Raw genomic sequence first — 22,017 nt, 5'->3', positions numbered from 1 at the left:
CTGTTATTTACTCAACAATAACACACAATTATCCTTGTTTTTATTTATTTGTTTAATTCTATAATCTTGGGCTTTTTAGCCGTAAATAAAGTCACCAGAAACAGACGGGACATTTCGAGATTTAGGATGGCCGAAGACACTACACTACCCATAATCCCCAGCTATCGTTTGGGACTACAGTCCCGTTGACTAACCCCGTGATGTTGGAGTGGCAGTGCGCCAAGGTTACGCCGAGCGTCAAGCTCTTTGAAATGGAACGAAACCACGGCAGACTATTCAAAACTGGACTCGAACGCCCCCGAGAAATACACATGCTGGCTATTGTGTTTCGCAACATGTTCTCTATGGCACGTATCTACTGGGAATTGTAGTTTTAAAAGACGTTTTTCCCCAAATTAGAAGTTGCCAGTATTAAACTGTGTACAGCCCTGGAGGTTTAGGCGATAGGAAACACATTGGTGTGTACACATTTAAAACATGTAATTACTAAATGGGTAAAAATCGCTTATATCCATAATGGGCAGCATTAATATATACCCACACGACAGCTTACTTTGTAATTCTACTCCACTACAATTCAGAGGTTAACCTGGTATTTTTACTCCACTACATTTAGTTTAGTTACTTTGCAGATTCTGATTAATGATGTGAAATATAAACAACCCTTAAAGCAGACTTTAGTTACACCTGAGTAAAATTCAGGGAAGGTGATTGTCAAGTGCCAACAATCAGGAGAGATATTTGATAGGTGGTGCTTGAGAAGACGAAACATTTATCTGCAGATCTCTATAAAGTATATTCATTACTCGTTATTCTCTACTAATAGTTAATTAAAAACTGTATAATGACTATTTTGCACATCCCTTTCAAGATTTCAAGATTTTCTAAGGTTTATTGATCATATACACAACTTGGGTCGCAGGTTCCTCAACAGCGCATTACAAGACATCTATCAATATGTGTGTACCTCCACCATTAAACTGTCATATTCTGCACATTTCTTATTCTATCTACATACATAAGAGTATAATTAATGTGTATAATATCAGTTAAAAGAAGTGCTTCAACATAGTTAACATTGCAGGAAAGCAATATATTAGACGTTAAGTACTTTGTCAGGCTTAATATTCATCGGTAGATAGATACCCCCAAAGCTTTTTTCTTGTTTAAAATAAGACCTTAACCTAAAGTATTCTTTAATGTGTTAATAAAGGTTAATTCGTTTTTCTGTTTTGCACATCCTCCTATTAATATCTTTGTACATCCGGCACTAAACTGTTTTATTGTAGAGATCACTTATAGTATCTTCTTGACTTTTTATATTCTATATTTCTATCATTGACCTTCTACTTTCCCCCTATGAAAGTATGTACTCTTAATATTGTTTTCATCAAATAACATTATTCAACAAAAATAATTCAATAACGTGCTTTAACCACTAGGCGGTGCACACAAGGTACACACAGCATACTAATAATAACTTTGTATTATTAGTGTAGAACACTTATGTATGTATAACATCTGAAGATGTGTAGTTTTATTCATGTTTTTACATAATTTTACAGGATATTGCTATATTATTTCACATGTTTTACTTCTACACATTAATATCTGATTTGTAAAACATTACAGACAGAAAGGTATATCCGTCATTTAATGGTACGCTATTGAAATTCTGACCCATCACCCAAATCCCCTGACTATTCTCTCAACTCAGTATTTACATTCTTATATTCAAAGAAAATCAGTAATATCTTTAAAAACTACAAGTCCTTTTCTATCAGCTGTGCACCGTTATGGTGTAAATATAACCTATTATCTACCAATTGGATCAAATATAAAAGTCAGCCGAATTACTATTGATACTGCAAGGAGACGTATTTTGTGAAAAGAAATTGAAGATGTTGTTTAATTGTTGATATATTTATGATCCACATCAAGTATTCAGTTTTGGCGGCAGTTCCTCATGTTTGTCTAGAAGTCTTCTCATCAGGGCTCTATAAATAAAGAACTACGGCAGATGTATAATATTTAATGCAGCCGAACCGTGTATTACAATGCCGTTATGTGATGACTTCCAAAGAGAAAAGCAAGAACATTCTGACTTAGGTATTATTTTATTTTTCGTTTTCGGATATCACAACTTATTAACACCATATCCCAGCGTTTATTGCGGCTAAAACATCCAATCAACGAGCTTCAAGCTGAGGATCTTGGGTAATCAGTTCGGTGGGTTTGTGGTGTGTATCGCTCGAAATGTCCCGTCTGTTTCCGGTGACTTTATTTACGGCTAAAAAAGCCCAAGATTATAGAATTAAACGAATAAATAAAAACAAGGATAATTGTGTGTTATGGTTGAGTAAATAACAGTGTGTTATTTAGAAAGAATAACAAATTAGAAGGAAAAGATTTTTAAAAAATACAGATTTCAGTATTTTGAGGCGCTAAACCCCATTTATTTTCCTCACAGACGGGAAAAAAGTCCGACATTATACGATTTAAAATAAAAACAAATAAATAAAAAGATAAAACACTGGCATGTAATTTACGTTAGAATAAATAGAATGATTTTGAATAATAGATGATAGTAAAACGTCACTTTACAGCCCCGCCCACTTTTGGGGAAACCAATGCTGTCATTTGAACGGCGATCAAGCCTGAAGCCACAGAGCTCTTCTTTTACTGTCCTTTCTTCTTAGAGGAAGTACAGAAACAAGTAACTCTGGATTTGTTTTAATCTTTGAGGTGCAATAAACGACACAGCAGCTTTTTGTCATGTTAAAACTATTATTTTCTGCCTCGCTCATGAGAGTAACAGCTGCCGAAATTACAGCCTCGCCTACTGATTTTAATTTAACCATATATCGAGCCCGATTCTCGATTTCAAATGTGTGCTCTAAAATGATATTTATAAATGACTATTATCATTATTATAAGCAAGGCAATAAATGGCAAAGATATGTAGAAAATAAACGTATTTAAGATACGTTCATAACGAACGTAACGTGGGAGAAAATACGTTTCTAGAAGATATGTAGAAAATAAACGTATTTAAGATACGTTCATAACGAACGTAACGTGGGAGAAGATATGTTTCTAGAAGATATGTAGAAAATAAGTTTACGTATTTAAGATACGTTCATAACGAACGTAACGTGGGAGAAAATACGTTTCTAGAAGATATGTAGAAAATAAACGTATTTAAGATACGTTCATAACGAACGTAACGTGGGAGAAGATATGTTTCTAGAAGATATGTAGAAAATAAACGTATTTGAGATACGTTCATAACAAACGTAACGTGGGAGAAAATACGTTTCTAGCTAAACGTAATTGAGAATGCAGTTTAGTTCTGTGGGAACGTAATTTTTAGGAGACAGGGTTGGCGAAAACACGCACGGTTGAAAAACTGTGTGGCTTCCCTCTGGTGATTCCCAATCCCTGATGCTGTGCACCTGTGTCCTCCCCAAATAGTAGGCTGTAGGCTGAAATTGGCTGAGTCCCCGCCTATGCCCAGGTCAATTCAGTAGTATCACAGCACCTTCATATACAAATATTAAAATACATCAAATTGGCTGCATCATTGCCTATTGAAGATCGTGATCGTTGTTCTCACGTCCAGGAGGAAGTTAAAAAGAGACAATGCAGTCTCGAAAAGGTTAAAAATGGGTAATTTAATAAAGTAACGTGGTTTTGAAACAAACAGAGCAAATCAGGAACATAGCGCCATGTTCGTGAGGGAGGGAAGAAGAGAGAGCGATTCTCCGTGAAGCGAGCTAATATCCTGGCTCCTCCTCTCAGTGGCGGCTCTGACGAAAGGGGGTCCTCCCTCCTCGAGTTCTTCTGTGTCTGATATCACGTAAATCAGAGGGTTTAGACGTTGTGTGTTCATTGTATAACTCCACACGCCTTTTCTCTATAGTATTCTCATTCATGACTTTTTATCTAATGCATTTTAACGGCTGTAATCATTGCTAGCGTGAAACCGGAAGTGACGTCATTGTAAAAACGGAGACGCCTTTCAAAAAAGCTTTTCAAAATAAAACTGTACATTAATTTAACATTCAGCAATAACGTTAGCCACAAGCTAATGCTAACCAGAAATTAAGTATTTTCAGAATAAAACAGTTTTAAGCTTACAGTATGTTTAAACTAAATTACGTCATTTAGACATTGATTTTAATTTCTTACACTCTATAAATGGAGAAAACTGAGTTCTACATTCAAGGCGATACACCTGAAACGATCATCTCTCTAACATCACACGTCTTAATCTCCTTTGTTTGACGTTTGCTTTCTGTTGTTTCTTCAGATATCTCTTTATCTCTCGCCGTCACACACACAGCCTTAAGAGCAATCTGCCCTCACTCACAGTGTAATGTTGACCTTTGACCCTGTGTGTCTGCTGACCTTCACACACACCAGAGGGTCAGTTCAATCATCCATGGACCACACATTCCTGCTAAATGCATGTATATCTATTTTCAATTATCTGTGTAGTGGTCAGAACAACACAGCACACTCGTTAAAAACAATCTGTGAAACCAAGAACCATCAAATCACTTTCCTGTGAAAAGAAATACATGCTTTTAATTGCATGTACTGTTCAGTATTAGTTAAAGAATCTACATTTACCCAACATCTCTTTGTCAATTGAAGGAGAAAGATGGAAAGAAGATGGAACAAAATCCATGTGCTCTACAAAGCCAATACATCATTTAAATGGAATATCTATGCCAAGAAAAATAAAGTATTTCTGAACTCCATGGACCCTTCAGCTGCTGCATTATAACAAATGCATTGTATGCAGCATGTCATCATTCAAACAGACAGACCGTTATTTAAATTGTAAAAGAGATTTCAAGGTTTCCAACAAACCCACAGACTTTAAATCAGGCTGAACGTATGTGTCTAAAATGCTGCAAAGAACATTGAGATTATTCCACGCTATGCCGGGCTGCGGTGGTTTGATTTTCGATATTTAATTCAATGAAGAATGATAGGGCTTTGGAATAAGAATATACATACTTTATTGTTTTTACAGTCGGTAAAACAACGGATTTATGGAGAAGAATGGGACCTTAAATCCTTGAGTTGTCAAAGTAAAATGCACGGTTGAAAGTTACATGCATTTAGTGAGGAGTGGGATTTGAACCCACGCCTCCAATTGGAGACCAGAAGTCCCTTTGATCAGGCAGGAGTCGATCCTTGAGTCTGGCGCCTTCGACCACTCGGCCATCCTGACATACATTAATGACTACATTGAGCGTGGGAAACAAACCATCATTTTCGAGAGATGAACAAATATTTCAGCATGTTTCCGTTACATTCGTTAAAAATTGCATATCGTAATTTAGAGAGGATATAGTCATGTATCGTATGTTTCCCAAACGTAGGTAAAGAACTCCCAGACTTTTGGACGTGTTAAAATGGGGCTTTAAATCGCACTCCTGACTTGTGTTTTGCTTTGTGTTTTTTATTTTTACTTTATTCCAGACAAACCTTTGAAACAAAAGTAGTCAGGATGGCCGAGCGGTCGAAGGCGCCAGACTCAAGGATCGACTCCTTCCTGATCAAAGGGACTTCTGGTCTCCAATTGGAGGCGTAGGTTCAAATCCCACTCCCAAATGTATATAGGGAGGGTTAAGAGAGATTATAATCATACATCATATATTTCCCAATATATGTTATTTGCTGATGGTCAGTGTTGATTTGGATTTTGGAGGTTGAATGAAGAGAATGGGACCTTAAATCCATGAGTTGTCAAAGTAAAATGCACGGTTGAAAGTTATTCAAATACATTTTGAACCCACGCCTCCAATCGGAGACCAGAAGTCCCTTTGTTCAGGAAGGAGTCGATCCTTGAGTCTGGCGCCTTAGACCACTCGGCCATCCTGACTACTATTGGTCCTTTTCTGAATATATTGAAACAATGAATTAGGTTTTACCGCCATAGCAGACATTAACGTCCATCCATTTGAACCAATGACCTGCTCCAGTTCAAAATGAGACCAAACATCGCTTTGGATTACAGTTTCTGAGGCTTGTTTTTAGCCTAGACTATTCACAACATTTATTTTTCCTACCACCAAAACAAGAAAAGTAAGAATCTAGCAGTTACATAAGGGTATAAAACATTCAATAAAATAGTTTTTTTGTCAACTTTTTCATCACCACAACCATTGGAGGATATTGTTGAGGTAAACAGTCATAAATGAGAAGGACAAATATAAGTTTGCTGGTTTTAATAGAATTCAAGATACCGACAAACAGACACATTATCTTCACTCAGGATAAAAACACGCAGAGAAAACAATACACACACACACACACACACACACACACACACACACACACACACACACACACACACACACACACACACACACACACACACACACACACACACACACACACACACACACACACACACACACACACACACACACACACACACACACACACACACACACACACACACACACACACACACTCACTCACTCAGAGTGTGAGTGCCACCGTGTGTCAGTCATGTTGTACTGATGAACTCATTAAGTGTTTAAATGACTTATAAGTGACTGATCAATCTGCCTGACAGACTGTCTGTTCATCTGACCGGATAATTATCTGTGTGTGTGTGTGTGTGTGTGTGTGTGTGTGTGTGTGTGTGTGTGTGTGTGTGTGTGTGTGTCTGATCATCTTACTATATAATGATCCTGTTTATCTCTACCTGCTCTGATCCACTGTCACACACACCTTCAGTGGTAATATCTTCACTTCCCCCACAGTGTTAATGTATGGAAACATCCTCTCAGTGAAATTGTGTGTGAAGGTGTGTATGAGTGTGTTAGTGTCAGGATCAGAGAACGACAACGCTCCTCTGTTCCAGTCCAGATTCACTCTGACCCTCTGGAGGTCCTTCAGGCTGAGAGGAGTGTCTGGTTCTGATGGCGACCATGCATAGTATTTACCTTTATAGAACCCTATCATCCATAATCCAGACCGTATGATTCCCTTCCTCGGGACAGACTCTGCTGACACACCCAGTAACCAGTGTGTACTGTCTGTAACCTGGACATCCCAGCTGTGAGTCCCAGAGTTAAAGCCCTCAGAGCCCAGGACAGAGAGGTTATGATGAAACCTCTCTGGATTATCAGGAAGTTTCTGTCTCTCTCCTCGTCTCACACTGGTCAGATCTTCAGACAGGATGAGTTCTAGATGAGCAGTGTTTGGGTCAAGGATGAGAGGAGAGTAGGACACCATGTCCTTCATCTTGCTCCAGATGTTGGAGCTGAGGTTGCCCAGGTGTTTGGCCTGGTCTATCAGAGCTCCTGAGGGCAGCTGTGGAGCCTCCAGCAGGGGGCGCTGCAGCCTCTCCACTGCAGCCTTGTAGTTGTGCAGGAAGGAGACGTCTTCAGCTCTCAGCTCCTCCTCTGTGGCTCTGACTGTGTGTGAAAGAGCTGCTATCTCTCTGCTCACAGCCTCCATCTCCTCCTCCATCACCCTCCTCTTCTGCTCCTCTTCCTCCCTCAGTGCAGCCATCCTGGCCTCCTCTTCCTCTTCTAGAAACTGGTGAAGCTTCTTGAACTGCTCCTTAATCTGCGTCTCTGTGTGTTGAGCCTGGACCTTCATGTGTCCTGCTGTTTGATCAAACTTCACTTTAACTTCTTCAAAGAGCTTCAGTTTCTCCTGAAAGGGCTGCAGAGCTTTCTGGAGCTCCTTCTTGAGATCCTGAGCAGCTTCATCCATGGGTCTGAATCTGTGGTTGGTGTGTGTTCTTGAGTCTCTGCAGACGACACACACTGGCTGCAGATGGTCCAGACAGAAGAGTCTGAGTCTCTCAGAGTGCAGACTGCAGAGAGCCTCTGAAGGTCTCTGACCTCTCTCCAGTAAGAAGGTCTCACACAGGTTCTTTAAAGCCAGGTTACAGGGGGGTTCAACTTTTGAAGATCTTCTCTTACAGACTGGACACTCCTTTGCTTCTTTCCCCGTCCACCAGGTCTGCAGACAGGCTTTACAGAAGCTGTGGCTACAGGACAGAACAACAGGATCTCTAAAGACGTCCTGACAGACCGGACAGCAGAGATCTTCCTCTAACCTGGAAGCCATGTTGTCTCTGAGTGAAGCTGAAACACAGCAGACAGGAAGTGCAGTCAGTCACGGCTCCCCTCCCCCTCCTCTACTGACTGAAATTCACTGTGAGTGTTGTTTGGAGACTCACCTTCAGCATGGGGAGGGTCCGCAGGTTGAAGCAGCAGTGTTGCAGTTTCCACTTTTCTCTCCTGTAGCTGAACTCAGAGGAAGTTGTTAGTTTGGTCTGAAGGTGAATGTGATCGTCTGTTTTTCAGTCCGTCTGTCTCTCTGCAGTGAGGAAGAGGAACAAACTGTTTCCTGGTTTGTCTCAGTGAGTCAGTGAGGGAGGAGCTCTGTCACGCCTCCTCTGCTGAACTCTGTCTCCTCTCATGTGACTCAGGGTGTGTCTCATCATTGCTGCATTGAAGTTGTAGAGGAGGAGTCAAACTATAAACTCATGTTTCATTGGAGAGGGAAACAAGTCCGTCTCTTGGTGCGTACAGAGATTGGATGGCCCTGAGAAGAGACCCAGAAGTGTAATGTAACTAAGTACATGTACTCAAGTACGGTACTTAAGTACAATGTTGAGGTACTTGTACTTTACTTGAGTATTTCCATTGTATGCTACTGTGTACTTCTACTCCTCTACAGTTCAGAGGTAAATGGTTTCCTCCACTACATGTATTTAACACCTTTAGTTACTTCACAGATGTGGATGAATGATGTGAAATATAATAAACTCTTAAATCAGAGTTTAGTTCCACCTGGAGTAAATTCATAATGAATTACTTTACTAATACAAACTGTGGGGGAAACTTCTGAAGCAAGTGGAGTCAGGACTCAGAGAGACACGAGGAGAGCTGGAGCTTTGATGGCAAACACTGACGGTTTATTCGGAGCTTCGGCCGGAGAATTCACAAGACATGTCACGAGCCACGAGTTGACCACAGAGATGCCACAATCAGTTCTGAAGAGCCCTCCTGTAGCTCCAGGTTTGAACTAGTTCTGAGAGAATAATCAACATTCTTCAATAGAGAGACTAAACAGCTGAGGACACTGAATCACAGTTGTTGTCGCTTATGGCTCGGGGTCATCTACACCCCGAGAAGGATGTGTTCCAGGTGTCCCACAGCAATAACTATCTCTGACCGAGAGCTGCCCGGTCATAAACTGGTAACAACAACAACAACTTGCTAGGGCAGCCCCTCCTTAAGGGAGATAACGGCTGCTCAAGGCTGGTCAGTAAGATAAACATGTAGGGCGAAATTGACACTAAGGAATATAAATGAAGCTTTGTTAAATAAAGGGTACATTTTATTTTTGATATTGTCTGTTAATATTTGTGTTGTTTTATCAGAAATATGACTTCAATCTCCAACAAAACAACAAAAATGGATAGATGATAATAATCAGATAGAATGCAAAATAATAAATACGAGACTCTCAGAAAGTAATGTTTTTGGGGGGATTATAACGAGTTTCCAGAGGTTTTTGGATGTGAGTTTTAATAGCCTTCAAGGAGTCGTAGGATGTTTTGAAATGATTGAGTTTCCATGAGTTTTGAGATTACAATTTGGTGACTATAAATGAGTTTCTGTGAGATATCTGGGAGTTTCTTGGGAGGTGTGTGTGTGTGTGTGTGTGTGTGTCTGTGTTTGTGTGTGTGTGTTTACACTGTTTTCTCAAACAAAGCCCATAAAGTCTTGTCACACAAGCTCACGTACAAACTCTCTGATGTGTTTCAGACTGAAGCCAGTCAATACACATTATTTAGACGTGGGTCGCCACACACACACACACACACACACACACACACACACACACACACACACACACACACACACACCACACACACACACACACACACACACACACACACACACACACACACACACACACACACACACACACACACACACACACACACACACACACACACACACACACACACACACACACACACACACACACACACACACACACACACACACACTACCTGCTCTTTGTTATACAGCCCTCTACAGGAACCGTATTTTGAACACACACACAGTCTGTGATGAACAGGCTCACCAGGCGAGACCCTGAATATTTGGGGTAAAACTGCAGACATTTCCAATATCTGGCTTTCTTAAATGTCTGCAAACCATCTGTATGGTTAGAGAAACAATGTGTTATTGGCAGGCATTGATGTGTGATGGCTCTTAGGATGGCAATAACGGTCGCTCCACCACTTTGTTTTAGACAGAAATATCTCAAATGACCGTTACCTCGTGGGTTGCAGCATAGCTGAGTGTCTGTTTTTAAATGGCAGCAAATCCTGGCTTTTTGATTTCATGGACTTTAATTGAATATTTGGGACAAGACTGATTCTCAGGAGTGGGATTTGAACCCGATTCAATTGGGTTCAAATCTGTTTCTTGGATAAACTAGACATGCTTTATAATAGGCAGGTTTAAGACACTCAATAATCACATTTCCTTTCTCCTTTGGTACAGACTGATGTGTATCTTAGATTACTTAAAGTGGACCTATCATGCTATATTTGAAACATATATTGTAGGGCCATACCTATATAAAACATGTCTGTGAAGTTTTTTTTTCAAAATACCAAACAGATCATGCATTTTAGCCACGCCTCATTTCGCTCCATTTGCTTTTTCCAGCCCTGTTTTTGCAACGGGCTGATTCTGCTTTTGTGGCAGACTACAGCGCCACTTACAGGCCTGGCATATGTACTACAGCGTCTCCAGCGCTTTCGAGCAGTCTCTCATTCCCCTGATAGGTGGAGAGTTGCCCATATAGGCGGAGCACCCCTTTTCTGATGTCAGAAAAATTCAAATAATAATCAGCTCCGTTGCTGCCCCGTTTTTAGAGATTTGGGTATGGAGGAAAAGAGAGAGGGGTGAGTTTTCTGACACTTGGTGAGTTCCCTGACACACCGGGGACACATATTCATTTATAAAAGACGTACAAAAGTGCATTTTGCATGATAGGTCCCCTTTAAAGAAAGTGCCCTAAAATGTTTTCAGACGTTTATGGTCGACTGACTTTTTCTCAAGAACCACCAGCAGTTCAAGGTTTTCTCCTATTCTGAGAAAGATTTCAACATCTACAGGACAGATGGGCTCATATTTTGAAACAAGGTTTACTAATGATCAAATTTGGTACGTGGTAAACAATAAAAATCTGGTTAAAAAGCTGTCAGGAGTGGGATTTGAACCCACGCCTCCAATTGGAGACCAGAAGTCCCTTTAATCAGGAAGGAGTCGATCCTTGAGTCTGGCGCCTTAGACCACTCGGCCATCCTGACTACTACTTTTACCTTTTTCTGTCTGACTTATGGCAAAATTGTTTATAATTGTGAGGTTTAAGTCACTAAATAATCGATGATTCTTTGGTACCAAAATCTCTGTTTCAATCACTATTGGGTGTTTCTCAATGTCGAGTATACGCTTGCTTGGTAGCACATGTCTTCCGAGTCACTTGCTTCAGAAGCGAGGCAAGAATACTTGGAGTGGAACAGGCGAGCAGGTGTGCGTCATATGAGAGACCCTGCCTTACATTGTCCGCCACAGATTTGGGGAAATTGGTCTGTGCGCAAAGCATTGTGGGGATTTTAAGACCGCGGAGTCTACACATGTGCAGCCTTGAAATTTCTCGCTACCAAGTACGCCGGGCTCGGTAGAATTCCAAGTATGCTGGAGATTGGAAAAGTCCTTCGGCGGCACTCGATGCTGGAAATAGTGGCTCTGGAACAGCTTTCCTCGAGATTGAGAAACACCCATTGTCAACATTGGCCTGGGTGGGGCTAGCCAAAAATGCACCGTCCATTGAGAACATCATATTTACATACAATGCCATGTCTTTCTATGCTGCTGCAACGCAAACATCTCCCAAATTGGGATCAATAAAGTACTTCTTATCTTACTTAAATATCTGATCAGCTGAACAAGGCAAAACTACAGTTACTAATCTACTTGGTTTTCCATTTATACAGGCAATTAGATAATGACAAATATGATATTACTTACAACTTTAACCAGTGTTGGTCTTTAAAACTGTAACATCATTGCCTGTAAAGGCAACCGAACAACAAATATTTGCCTTGAGGGATATGGTGTGAAGCTTTTCCAGACGCGTGGTGTTGACAGCAAATCAGGTCTTCTCTTTGAGTGAATTTAAGATGTTTATTTGGATTGCAGGATGATGACAGCAAAACAAGAGCCGGGTGTTTAACTGATAACTAAACAACTAACTGTGATAAAGAAATAAACTGAAATTAACTCAAAACAAACAGAAAATAAGCGAAAACACGCACGGTTGAAAAACTGTGTGGCTTCCCTCTGGTGATTCCCAATCCCTAATGCTGTGCACCTGTGTCCTCCCCAAATAGTAGGCTGTACCCTGAAATTGGCTGAGTCCCCGCCTATGCCCAGGTCAATTCAGTAGTATCACAGCACCTTCATATACAAATATTAAAATACATCAAATTGGCTGCAACACACCGGCTCTTAATTGTTACTGTATAATAACATAACAATTCAACAACATACAAAACATTGCAGCCAAATAGAATAGTCCATATCAGTATTCTCAATCCATAATGTTCATTGTTCATGTAGATAATCCAATAGGGTTGGTAACCCCAATAATAGAAGTTGGGTTTCAGTCTTTATTCAGCTTCCAATAGAAGACAGATCTTCGTGATTGGTCGCTCCAGGATGTTGTACTTCGTCCGGACTTTAACCGACTGCACAAGTCTGTCGGGAAAGGTCTGCAGTACCTTGCCCAACAGCCAGGATCCGCGAGGGGCACTAGAGTCCGCTACGATGACAATGTCTCCTGTGACAAAGTTCCTCTTGTCCTTTGGCCACCGTTGTCTCTCTTGCAACAGTGGTACATACTCCTGAATCCATCTGTGCCAAAAGAGATTGGCAAGGAATTGAACTTGCCTCCATCGTCGTTTGGAGTAGGAGTCATTTTTGTCAAAAAGCCCGGGTGGTAGAGAAGGTTTGCCTTTTAACAAGAGAATGTGATTTGGAGTCAGGGGTTTGAGATCATTTGGATCCTCTGAGGTTTTTGTAATGGGACGGTCATTCAATATGGCTTCCACTTCGCACAGGAGTGTTTGTAGTCCTTCATCATCCAAATGTTGCTGATGAAGGATAGAGTTCAGCACTTTCCTGACCATGCGAATGACTCTTTCCCATACTCCTCCATGATGGGATGCGGCCGGAGTGTTGAAACTCCATTTCACTCCAGAATGAAGCAGTGAGTTTTGAATTTTCTGATGGTTCAAATGAGATAGAGCTTCTCTCAGCTCACGTTCTGCTCCAACAAAGTTGGTTCCGTTGTCTGATTTGATGTGTGATACTTGGCCTCGCCTGGAAATGAATCTGCGTATTGCATTTATTCAAGAACTGGTGTCCAATGAATAGGCCACTTCCAGATGGACTGCCCGACTGGCCATGCAGGTGAAGATAACTCCATAGCGTTTGATGAGGCTGCGTCCTCTCTTCACTTCAAACGGCCCAAAATAGTCAATGCCCACATTTGTGAATGGTGGAAGATCAGATTGCAGTCTTTCTTTTGGCAAATCTGCCATCTTTTGTTCACCCAGCTTTCCCCTATATCATCTGCAGACAACACAGGAAGAGAGGATCTTTCTAGCAGCAGCATTTGCTCTGGTGATCCAGTATTGTCGACGAAGTCTGGAAGTAGGTGATTTCTTCCACAGTGTCCTAACTGTTCATGAATGTGGCGTAAGATTAGAGTGGCGATATGTTGGTCCTTAGCAAGAATGACTGGATGTTTTGTGTCTTCAGGCATTGCTCCTTTGCTAAGCCTACCTCCCACTCTCAAGATTCCTTGTTTCAGCACCGGATCAAGTTTATAAATGTGACTGCTTTTCTTCACTGCAGATGTTCCCTTTTTCAAAGCAGTGATTTCATCACTAAACTTGTCCATTTGGCAGTACTGAATGATGGCACTTTCTGCCGCGTCAATATCTTCAGGAAATAAGACGTGACCACCCATTGTGGCTCTGAATCTTTTCATGTCCTCTTCCTCTTTGTTCTTTTGTTGAGTTGGGTCAAGTCCACTGCTGGACAGAGAAGCTTGTATTTATTTTCTCTTTTGACTCAACTGCAACGTCTTTCTCAGCTGGAGAAACCACGCAACTGAGATCTTAAGCCTTTTCCACGAGGAGAAGTGGGTTATCAGTTGATTTACTGCATTCTGTGGGTCTTCATCAGAGATGTTATTTGTTGCATTTGGTGCATCATTAATGATGACAGTATTAACTGAAACTTCTCCTCTAACCTCTGGGTCATCACTGCTGATGGAAGTTGAATCCAAGATGTTAAGAGGCCATTCCTCTTCACTCTTGGAAAGAAACTCTGGGCCATGGATCCATCTGCTGCAAGTGAGAAGGTGTTCAACTTTCACCCCACGAGAGGCCTCATCAGCTGGGTTCCGTTTTGTGTCAACGTACCTCCATTGTGAGATGTCTGTGGCTTCTCTTATAGCAGAGACCCTATTGGCAACAAAGGTGTGAAAGCGCTTTGTTTCGTTCCTGATGTACTTTAACACTGTTGTGCTGTCTGTCCAGAAGATTGAGTTTTCCAGCTCTAGTTGCAACTCTGCTTTCAGGAGTCTGTCAACTCTCGCTGCCAGCACAGCAGTTCCATCCTTGGGATTGTCACATTCTTTAGAGGAGCAACTCGTGCCTTTCCGAGAACGAAAGTTACATGGATCTTCTCATCATCACTCTGCAGCCTCAAGTATGAAACTGTGCCATAGCAGTTCTCGCTGGTGTCAGAGAAATGATGTAGTTGGGCACTTGTGAGCTGTCCAAATCCTTTGGGTTTAAAACATCTCGGCACACTGAAAGTGCTGAGTCTTGTTAGATCTTCTAGCCACCCCACCCACTGCAACTGGTAGTTTTGAGGAATGTGCTCATCCCAACTGTAGCTCATCTTACAGAGGTTTTGCAGCATTATCTTGACAGGTAAGGTGAAGGGTGCTAAAAATCGAATGGGGTCGTAGACCGAGCTCACCACCGACAGTATACCTCTTCTTGCGAATGGCCTTTATTGGACTGCCATCTTGAACCTAAAGGTGTCAGTTTCTGCGCACCACTGCAGTCCCAGGGTTCTTTCGACAGGAAGGCTGTCTCTGTCGAAATCCAGTTCTTTCACTTCCTTGGCTCTTTTCTCCACATCAATGGCTTCCAACACTGACCTGCTGTTGCTGATCCATTTCAGCAGTTGGAATCCTCCCAACTGGCATAGAGCGGTCAGGTCTGTAACCAAAGACATGGCTTCTGCCTCTGAAGACAAGGATTTCAAGCAATCGTCCACATAAAAGTTATGCTTGATGGTGTCTGTTACATGAACTGGGAAGTCTGCTTTGTGGTCTTCAGCCGTTTTTCTAAGGGCGAAACTGGCACAGCTGGGCGATGATATTGCACCAAACAGATGAACAGTCATTCTGTACTCAGTGAGCGGCTGTGTCAGATCACCTCTTGGCCACCATAGGAAGCGAAGAAAGTCTACATCCTGTTTTGCCACTTGGACTTGATGATACATAGCCATAACTGCTATAGAGTTTAGGCGAAACCTTTTGAAAACTCAGAGCAAGGAATTTGTCAAGTCAGGTCCCTGGAGTAGTTTAGTGTTGAGTGACACACCTTTGTAGCTTGCCGCACAGTCAAATACCACTCTTTTTTCTTTTTAGGATGGTACACCCCATGATGCGGGATGTACCACACCTTTCCTTCTTTTCCTTTCACCTGATGCTCTGGCACACTCTCTGCATGGCCGTTGTTTATGACATCAAGAAAGTTGGTGTATTCCTCTTTGAATGTTGGATTTCCCTCCAATTTCCTTTTTAGGCAGAGGACCCTTTGCTCAGCAAGATGGCGGTTGTTGGGCATGACAACATTGTCCTCTTCTCTAAAAGGCAACTTCAAGCAGTAATGTCCATTGTTGAGTTCAGCTGAAGTGTTGGCAATTTGCATGAACTTAAGATCTTCTATGGACATTTCTGGCTTGTCTTCTGCTGATTTCTCATTGAAGTCATGGTTGTACTGCTTCACCAGCAGTTCCTCTATGTGAGCAATGGATATGCGGTTGGCTGTGACTGTGGGGCAGCTACTCCCACTCTCATTGCCTCCTCTCAATGGTCCGTTGACAACCCATCCCAATAGGGTTCTAACAGCGTAAGGTCCTTTACCCCTGCTGTTTATCACTTCCCATGGCTCCATTACTTCTGGAGAGTTAGTTCCAATTAACAGCTCCACATCAGCAGTCGAAGGCACCAGACTCAAGGATCGACTCCTTCCTGATCAAAGGGACTTCTGGTCTCCAATTGGAGGCGTAGGTTCAAATCCCACTCCCAAATGTATATAGGGAGGGTTAAGAGAGATTATAATCATACATCATATATTTCCCAATATATGTTATTTGATGATGGTCAGTGTTGATTTGGATTTTGGAGGTTGAATGAAGAGAATGGGACCTTAAATCCTTGAGTTGTCAAAGTAAAATGCACGGTTGAAAGTTATTCAAATACATTTAGTGAGGAGTGGGATTTGAACCCAGGCCTCCAATCAGAGACCAGAAGTCCCTTTGATCAGGAAGGAGTCGATCCTTGAGTCTGGCGCCTTAGACCACTCGGCCATCCTGACTACTTTTGGTCGTTTTCTGAATATATTGAAACAATGAATTGGGTTTTACCGCCATAGCAGACATAAACGTCCATCCATTTGAACCAATGACCTGCTCCAGTTCAAAATGAGACCAAACATCGCTTTGGATTACAGTTTCTGAGGCTTGTTTTTAGCCTAGACTATTCACAACATGTATTTTTCCTACCACCAAAACAAGGAAAGTAAGAATCTAGCAGTTACATAAGGGTATAAAACATTCAATAAAACAGTTTTTTTGTCAACTTTTTCATCACCACAACCATTGGAGGATATTGTTGAGGTAAACAGTCATAAATGAGAAGGACAAATATAAGTTTGCTGGTTTTAATAGAATTCAAGATACCGACAAACAGACACATTATCTTCACTCAGGATAAAAACACGCAGAGAAAACAATACACACACACACACACACACACACACACACACACACACACACACACACACACACACTCAGAGTGCGAGTGCCACCGTGTGTCAGTCATGTTGTACTGATGAACTCATTAAGTGTTTAAATGACTTATAAGTGACTGATCAATCTGCCTGACAGACTGTCTGTTCATCTGACCGGATAATTATCTGTGTGTGTGTGTGTGTGTGTGTGTGTGTGTGTGTGTGTGTGTGTGTGTGTGTGTGTGTGTTTGCAGAGTTCACTGGTTGTCTGAGTGAGCTGTTAAACACGGTGTTGGAATGAGCAGGCGGAGGTGCTGCAGAGGTCAGTGAATTATCCCTTTAAGAGATAAACATCAAATATATAATGATCCTGTTTATCTCTACCTGCTCTGATCCACTGTCACACACACCTTCAGTGGTAATATCTTCACTTCCTCCACAGTGTTAATGTATGGAAACATCCTCTCAGTGAAATTGTGTGTGAAGGTGTGTATGAGTGTGTTAGTGTCAGGATCAGAGAACGACAACGCTCCTCTGTTCCAGTCCAGATTCACTCTGACCCTCTGGAGGTCCTTCAGGCTGAGAGGAGTGTCTGGTTCTGATGGCGACCATGCATAGTATTTACCTTTATAGAAACCTATCATCCATAATCCAGACCGTATGATTCCCTTCCTCGGGACAGACTCTGCTGACACACCCAGTAACCAGTGTGTACTGTCTGTAACCTGGATATCCCAGCTGTGAGTCCCAGAGTTAAAGCCCTCAGAGCCCAGGACAGAGAGGTTATGATGAAACCTCTCTGGATTATCAGGAAGTTTCTGTCTCTCTCCTCGTCTCACACTGGTCAGATCTTCAGACAGGATGAGTTCTAGATGAGCAGTGTTTGGGTCAAGGATGAGAGGAGAGTAGGACACCATGTCCTTCATCTTGCTCCAGATGTTGGAGCTGAGGTTGCCCAGGTGTTTGGCCTGGTCTATCAGAGCTCCTGAGGGCAGCTGTGGAGCCTCCAGCAGGGGGCGCTGCAGCCTCTCCACTGCAGCCTTGTAGTTGTGCAGGAAGGAGACGTCTTGAGCTCTCAGCTCCTCCTCTGTGGCTCTGACTGTGTGTGAAAGAGCTGCTATCTCTCTGCTCACAGCCTCCATCTCCTCCTCCATCACCCTCCTCTTCTGCTCCTCTTCCTCCCTCAGTGCAGCCATCCTGGCCTCCTCTTCCTCTTCTAGAAACTGGTGAAGCTTCTTGAACTGCTCCTTAATCTGCGTCTCTGTGTGTTGAGCCTGGACCTTCATGTGTCCTGCTGTTTGATCAAACTTCACTTTAACTTCTTCAAAGAGCTTCAGTTTCTCCTGAAAGGGCTGCAGAGCTTTCTGGAGCTCCTTCTTGAGATCCTGAGCAGCTTCATCCATGGGTCTGAATCTGTGGTTGGTGTGTGTTCTTGAGTCTCTGCAGACGAGACACACTGGCTGCAGATGGTCCAGACAGAAGAGTCTGAGTCTCTCAGAGTGCAGACTGCAGAGAGCCTCTGAAGGTCTCTGACCTCTCTCCAGTAAGAAGGTCTCACACAGGTTCTTTAAAGCCAGGTTACAGGGGGGTTCAACTTTTGAAGATCTTCTCTTACAGACTGGACACTCCTTTGCTTCTTTCCCCGTCCACCAGGTCTGCAGACAGGCTTTACAGAAGCTGTGGCTACAGGACAGAACAACAGGATCTCTAAAGACGTCCTGACAGACCGGACAGCAGAGATCTTCCTCTAACCTGGAAGCCATGTTGTCTCTGAGTGAAGCTGAAACACAGCAGACAGGAAGTGCAGTCAGTCACGGCTCCCCTCCCCCTCCTCTACTGACTGAAATTCACTGTGAGTGTTGTTTGGAGACTCACCTTCAGCGTGGGGAGGGTCCGCAGGTTGAAGCAGCAGTGTTGCAGTTTCCACTTTTCTCTCCTGTAGCTGAACTCAGAGGAAATTGTTAGTTTGGTCTGAAGGTGAATGTGATCGTCTGTTTTTCAGTCCGTCTGTCTTTCTGCAGTGAGGAAGAGGAACAAACTGTTTCCTGGTTTGTCTCAGTGAGTCAGTGAGGGAGGAGCTCTGTCACGCCTCCTCTGCTGAACTCTGTCTCCTCTCATGTGACTCAGGGTGTGTCTCATCATTGCTGCATTGAAGTTGTAGAGGAGGAGTCAAACTATAAACTCATGTTTAATTGGAGAGGGAAACAAGTCTGTCTCTTGGTGCGTACAGAGATTGGATGGCCCTGAGAAGAGACCCAGAAGTGTAATGTAACTAAGTACATGTACTCAAGTACGGTACTTAAGTACAATGTTGAGGTACTTGTACTTTACTTGAGTATTTCCATTGTATGCTACTGTGTACTTCTACTCCTCTACAGTTCAGAGGTAAATGGTGTACTTTTCCTCCACTACATGTATTTAACACCTTTAGTTACTTCACAGATCTGGATGAATGATGTGAAATATAATAAACTCTTAAATCAGACTTTAGTTCCACCTGGAGTAAATTCATAATGAATTACTTTACTAATACAAACTGTGGGGGAAACTTCTGAAGCAAGTGGAGTCAGGACTCAGAGAGACACGAGGAGAGCTGGAGCTTTGATGGCAAACACTGACGGTTTATTCGGAGCTTCGGCCGGAGAATTCACAAGACATGTCACGGGCCACGAGTAGACCACAGAGATGCCACAATCAATTCTGAAGAGCCCTCCTGTAGCTCCAGGTTTGAACTAGTTCTGAGAGAATACTCAACATTCTTCAATAGAGAGACTAAACAGCTGAGGACACTGAATCACAGTTGTTGTCGCTTATGGCTCGGGGTCATCTCCACCCCGAGAAGGATGTGTTCCAGGTGTCCCACAGCAATAACTATCTCTGACCGAGAGCTGCCCGGTCATAAACTGGTAACAACAACAACAACTTGCTAGGGCAGCCCCTCCTTAAGGGAGATAACGGCTGCTCAAGGCTGGTCAGTAAGATAAACATGTAGGGCGAAATTGACACTAAGGAATATAAATGAAGCTTTGTTAAATAAAGGGTACATTTTATTTTTGATATTGTCTGTTAATATTTGTGTTGTTTTATCAGAAATATGACTTCAATCTCCGACAAAACAACAAAAATGGATAGATGATAATAATCATAATAATAATTATTATAATAATTATTATAATAATTTGAAATGATTGAGTTTCCATGAGTTTTGAGATTACAATTTGGTGACTATAAATGAGTTTCTGGGAGATATCTGGGAGTTTCTTGGGAGGTGTGTGTGTGTGTGTGTGTGTGTGTGTGTGTGTGTGTGTGTGTGTGTGTGTGTGTGTGTGTGTGTGTGTGTGTGTGTGTGTGTTTGTGTGTGTGTGTTTACACTGTTTTCTCAAACAAAGCCCATGCAGTCTTGTCACACAAGCTCACGTACAAACTCTCTGATGTGTTTCAGACTGAAGCCAGTCAATACACATTATTTAGACGTGGGTCGCCACACACACACACACACATTATCAATCTACCTGCTCTTTGTTTTACAGCCCTCTGCAGGAACCGTATTTTGAACACACACACAGTCTGTGATGAACAGGCTCACCAGGCGAGACCCTGAATATTTGTGGTAAAACTGCAGACATTTCCAATATCTGGCTTTCTTAAATGTCTGCAAACCATCTGTATGGTTAGAGAAACAATGTGTTATTGGCAGTGATTGATGTGTGATGGCTCTTAGGATGGCAATAACGGTCGCTCCACCACTTTGTTTTAGACAGAAATATCTAAAATGACTGTTAGCTTGTGGGTTGCAGCATAGCTGAGTGTCTGTTTTTAAATGGCAGCAAATCCTGGCTTTTTGATTTCATGGACTTTAATTGAATATTTGGGACAAGACTGATTCTCAGGAGTGGGATTTGAACCCGATTCAATTGGGTTCAAATCTGTTTCTTGGATAAACTAGACATGCTTTATAATAGGCAGGTTTAAGACACTAAATAATCACATTTCATTTCTCCTTTGGTACAGACTGATGTGTATCTTAGATTACTTAAAGTGGACCTATCATGCTATATTTGAAATATATATTGTAGGGCCATACCTATATAAAACATGTCTGTGAAGTTTTTTTTTTCAAAATACCAAACAGATCATGCATTTTTATGGAAGCAAACAAGAGACAGAAGTATTCGAATTGTATTAGACACCGAATTTATAGCATTGAAAATAATTACTTTGAAAATCATGAATCTGAATTTTTTTTTGCTCCGAATTTATCTATGTGAAATAAAAATGTAAAAATTCAAGTTAAAAAAATTCGAATATTCAAATTCAGATCCCAAAAATTCAAGTGAAAAAAATTCGACGTCAAATATTTTGGTGTTTAAAATTCGATGTCAACAAATTCGGTGTGTAAAATTCGACGTCAAAAATTGCGATGCAGCATCATCCGGGCTACTCAGACAGGATAAGCAATCAAGCCCTAATGCAATCAAACCGACTTCTGGCCTATCAGAGCCAAGCGGCAAACCCCGGGACCGTGCGGTGAAGCCCAATGCTGCAAACTGTAGGCTATGGATGCAGATGGGAGCAGGGGCGGATCTACCGGGGTGGCATGGGGTGGCAACTGCCACCCTAAACAATAGCCTTGCCACCCCAGCTGCCACCCCAGTTGGCATCTTTGTTTTGAAAGAAAAGTTGTGGCTCATCAGACATTTATGAGAGAAAATCTCTAATGTCCGAGTGCAAGTGAATGCAGCACAAGATGCACGTCATGTAACCCCTCCCCCGGTCCTGGCGCGAGAGTGGAAATATGATTGGTGGCGAATTCATTTGAACGGGACGGCGCAAAACGAGAA

At 42.1% G+C, this 22,017-nt stretch overlaps 2 protein-coding genes and 1 non-coding gene across 3 annotated transcripts; all 3 read right to left on the bottom strand.

The window, feature by feature from the left end:
• Positions 1 to 6,687: 6,687 nt before the first annotated feature.
• On the bottom strand, positions 6,688 to 8,463 carry LOC117553813 (nuclear factor 7, brain-like). The gene is made up of 2 exons (XM_034227883.1): positions 8,222 to 8,463; positions 6,688 to 8,126 (listed from the first exon to the last, which is right to left on the bottom strand). Exon 2 carries the CDS (start codon positions 8,107 to 8,109, stop codon positions 6,727 to 6,729), a length of 1,383 nt encoding a protein of 460 aa, XP_034083774.1. The 5' UTR covers positions 8,110 to 8,126; positions 8,222 to 8,463; the 3' UTR covers positions 6,688 to 6,726.
• A 2,809-nt stretch (positions 8,464 to 11,272) lies between these two features.
• trnal-caa lies at positions 11,273 to 11,383 on the bottom strand. Its single transcript has 2 exons — positions 11,346 to 11,383; positions 11,273 to 11,318 (listed from the first exon to the last, which is right to left on the bottom strand). It is a non-coding gene; the product is annotated as a tRNA-Leu (tRNA).
• A 6,036-nt stretch (positions 11,384 to 17,419) lies between these two features.
• Positions 17,420 to 19,384, bottom strand: LOC117553812 (nuclear factor 7, brain-like). Its single transcript, XM_034227882.1, has 2 exons — positions 19,052 to 19,384; positions 17,420 to 18,956 (listed from the first exon to the last, which is right to left on the bottom strand). The coding sequence occupies exon 2, from the start codon at positions 18,937 to 18,939 to the stop codon at positions 17,557 to 17,559; it is 1,383 nt and encodes a 460-aa protein (XP_034083773.1). The 5' UTR covers positions 18,940 to 18,956; positions 19,052 to 19,384; the 3' UTR covers positions 17,420 to 17,556.
• Positions 19,385 to 22,017: the final 2,633 nt, after the last annotated feature.

Source organism: Gymnodraco acuticeps, unplaced genomic scaffold (genome assembly GCF_902827175.1).
Source record: "Gymnodraco acuticeps unplaced genomic scaffold, fGymAcu1.1, whole genome shotgun sequence".
NCBI lineage: Eukaryota > Metazoa > Chordata > Actinopteri > Perciformes > Bathydraconidae > Gymnodraco > Gymnodraco acuticeps.
Note: the sequence above shows the minus strand (reverse complement) of the source record. Positions and strands in the feature narration are given on the sequence as shown.

Coding starts and splice junctions, on each gene's coding strand:
- LOC117553813 (XM_034227883.1), bottom strand. CDS start 8,109: ATGGCTTCCAGGTTAGAGGAAGATCTCTGCTGTCCGGTCTGTCAGGAC.
- LOC117553812 (XM_034227882.1), bottom strand. CDS start 18,939: ATGGCTTCCAGGTTAGAGGAAGATCTCTGCTGTCCGGTCTGTCAGGAC.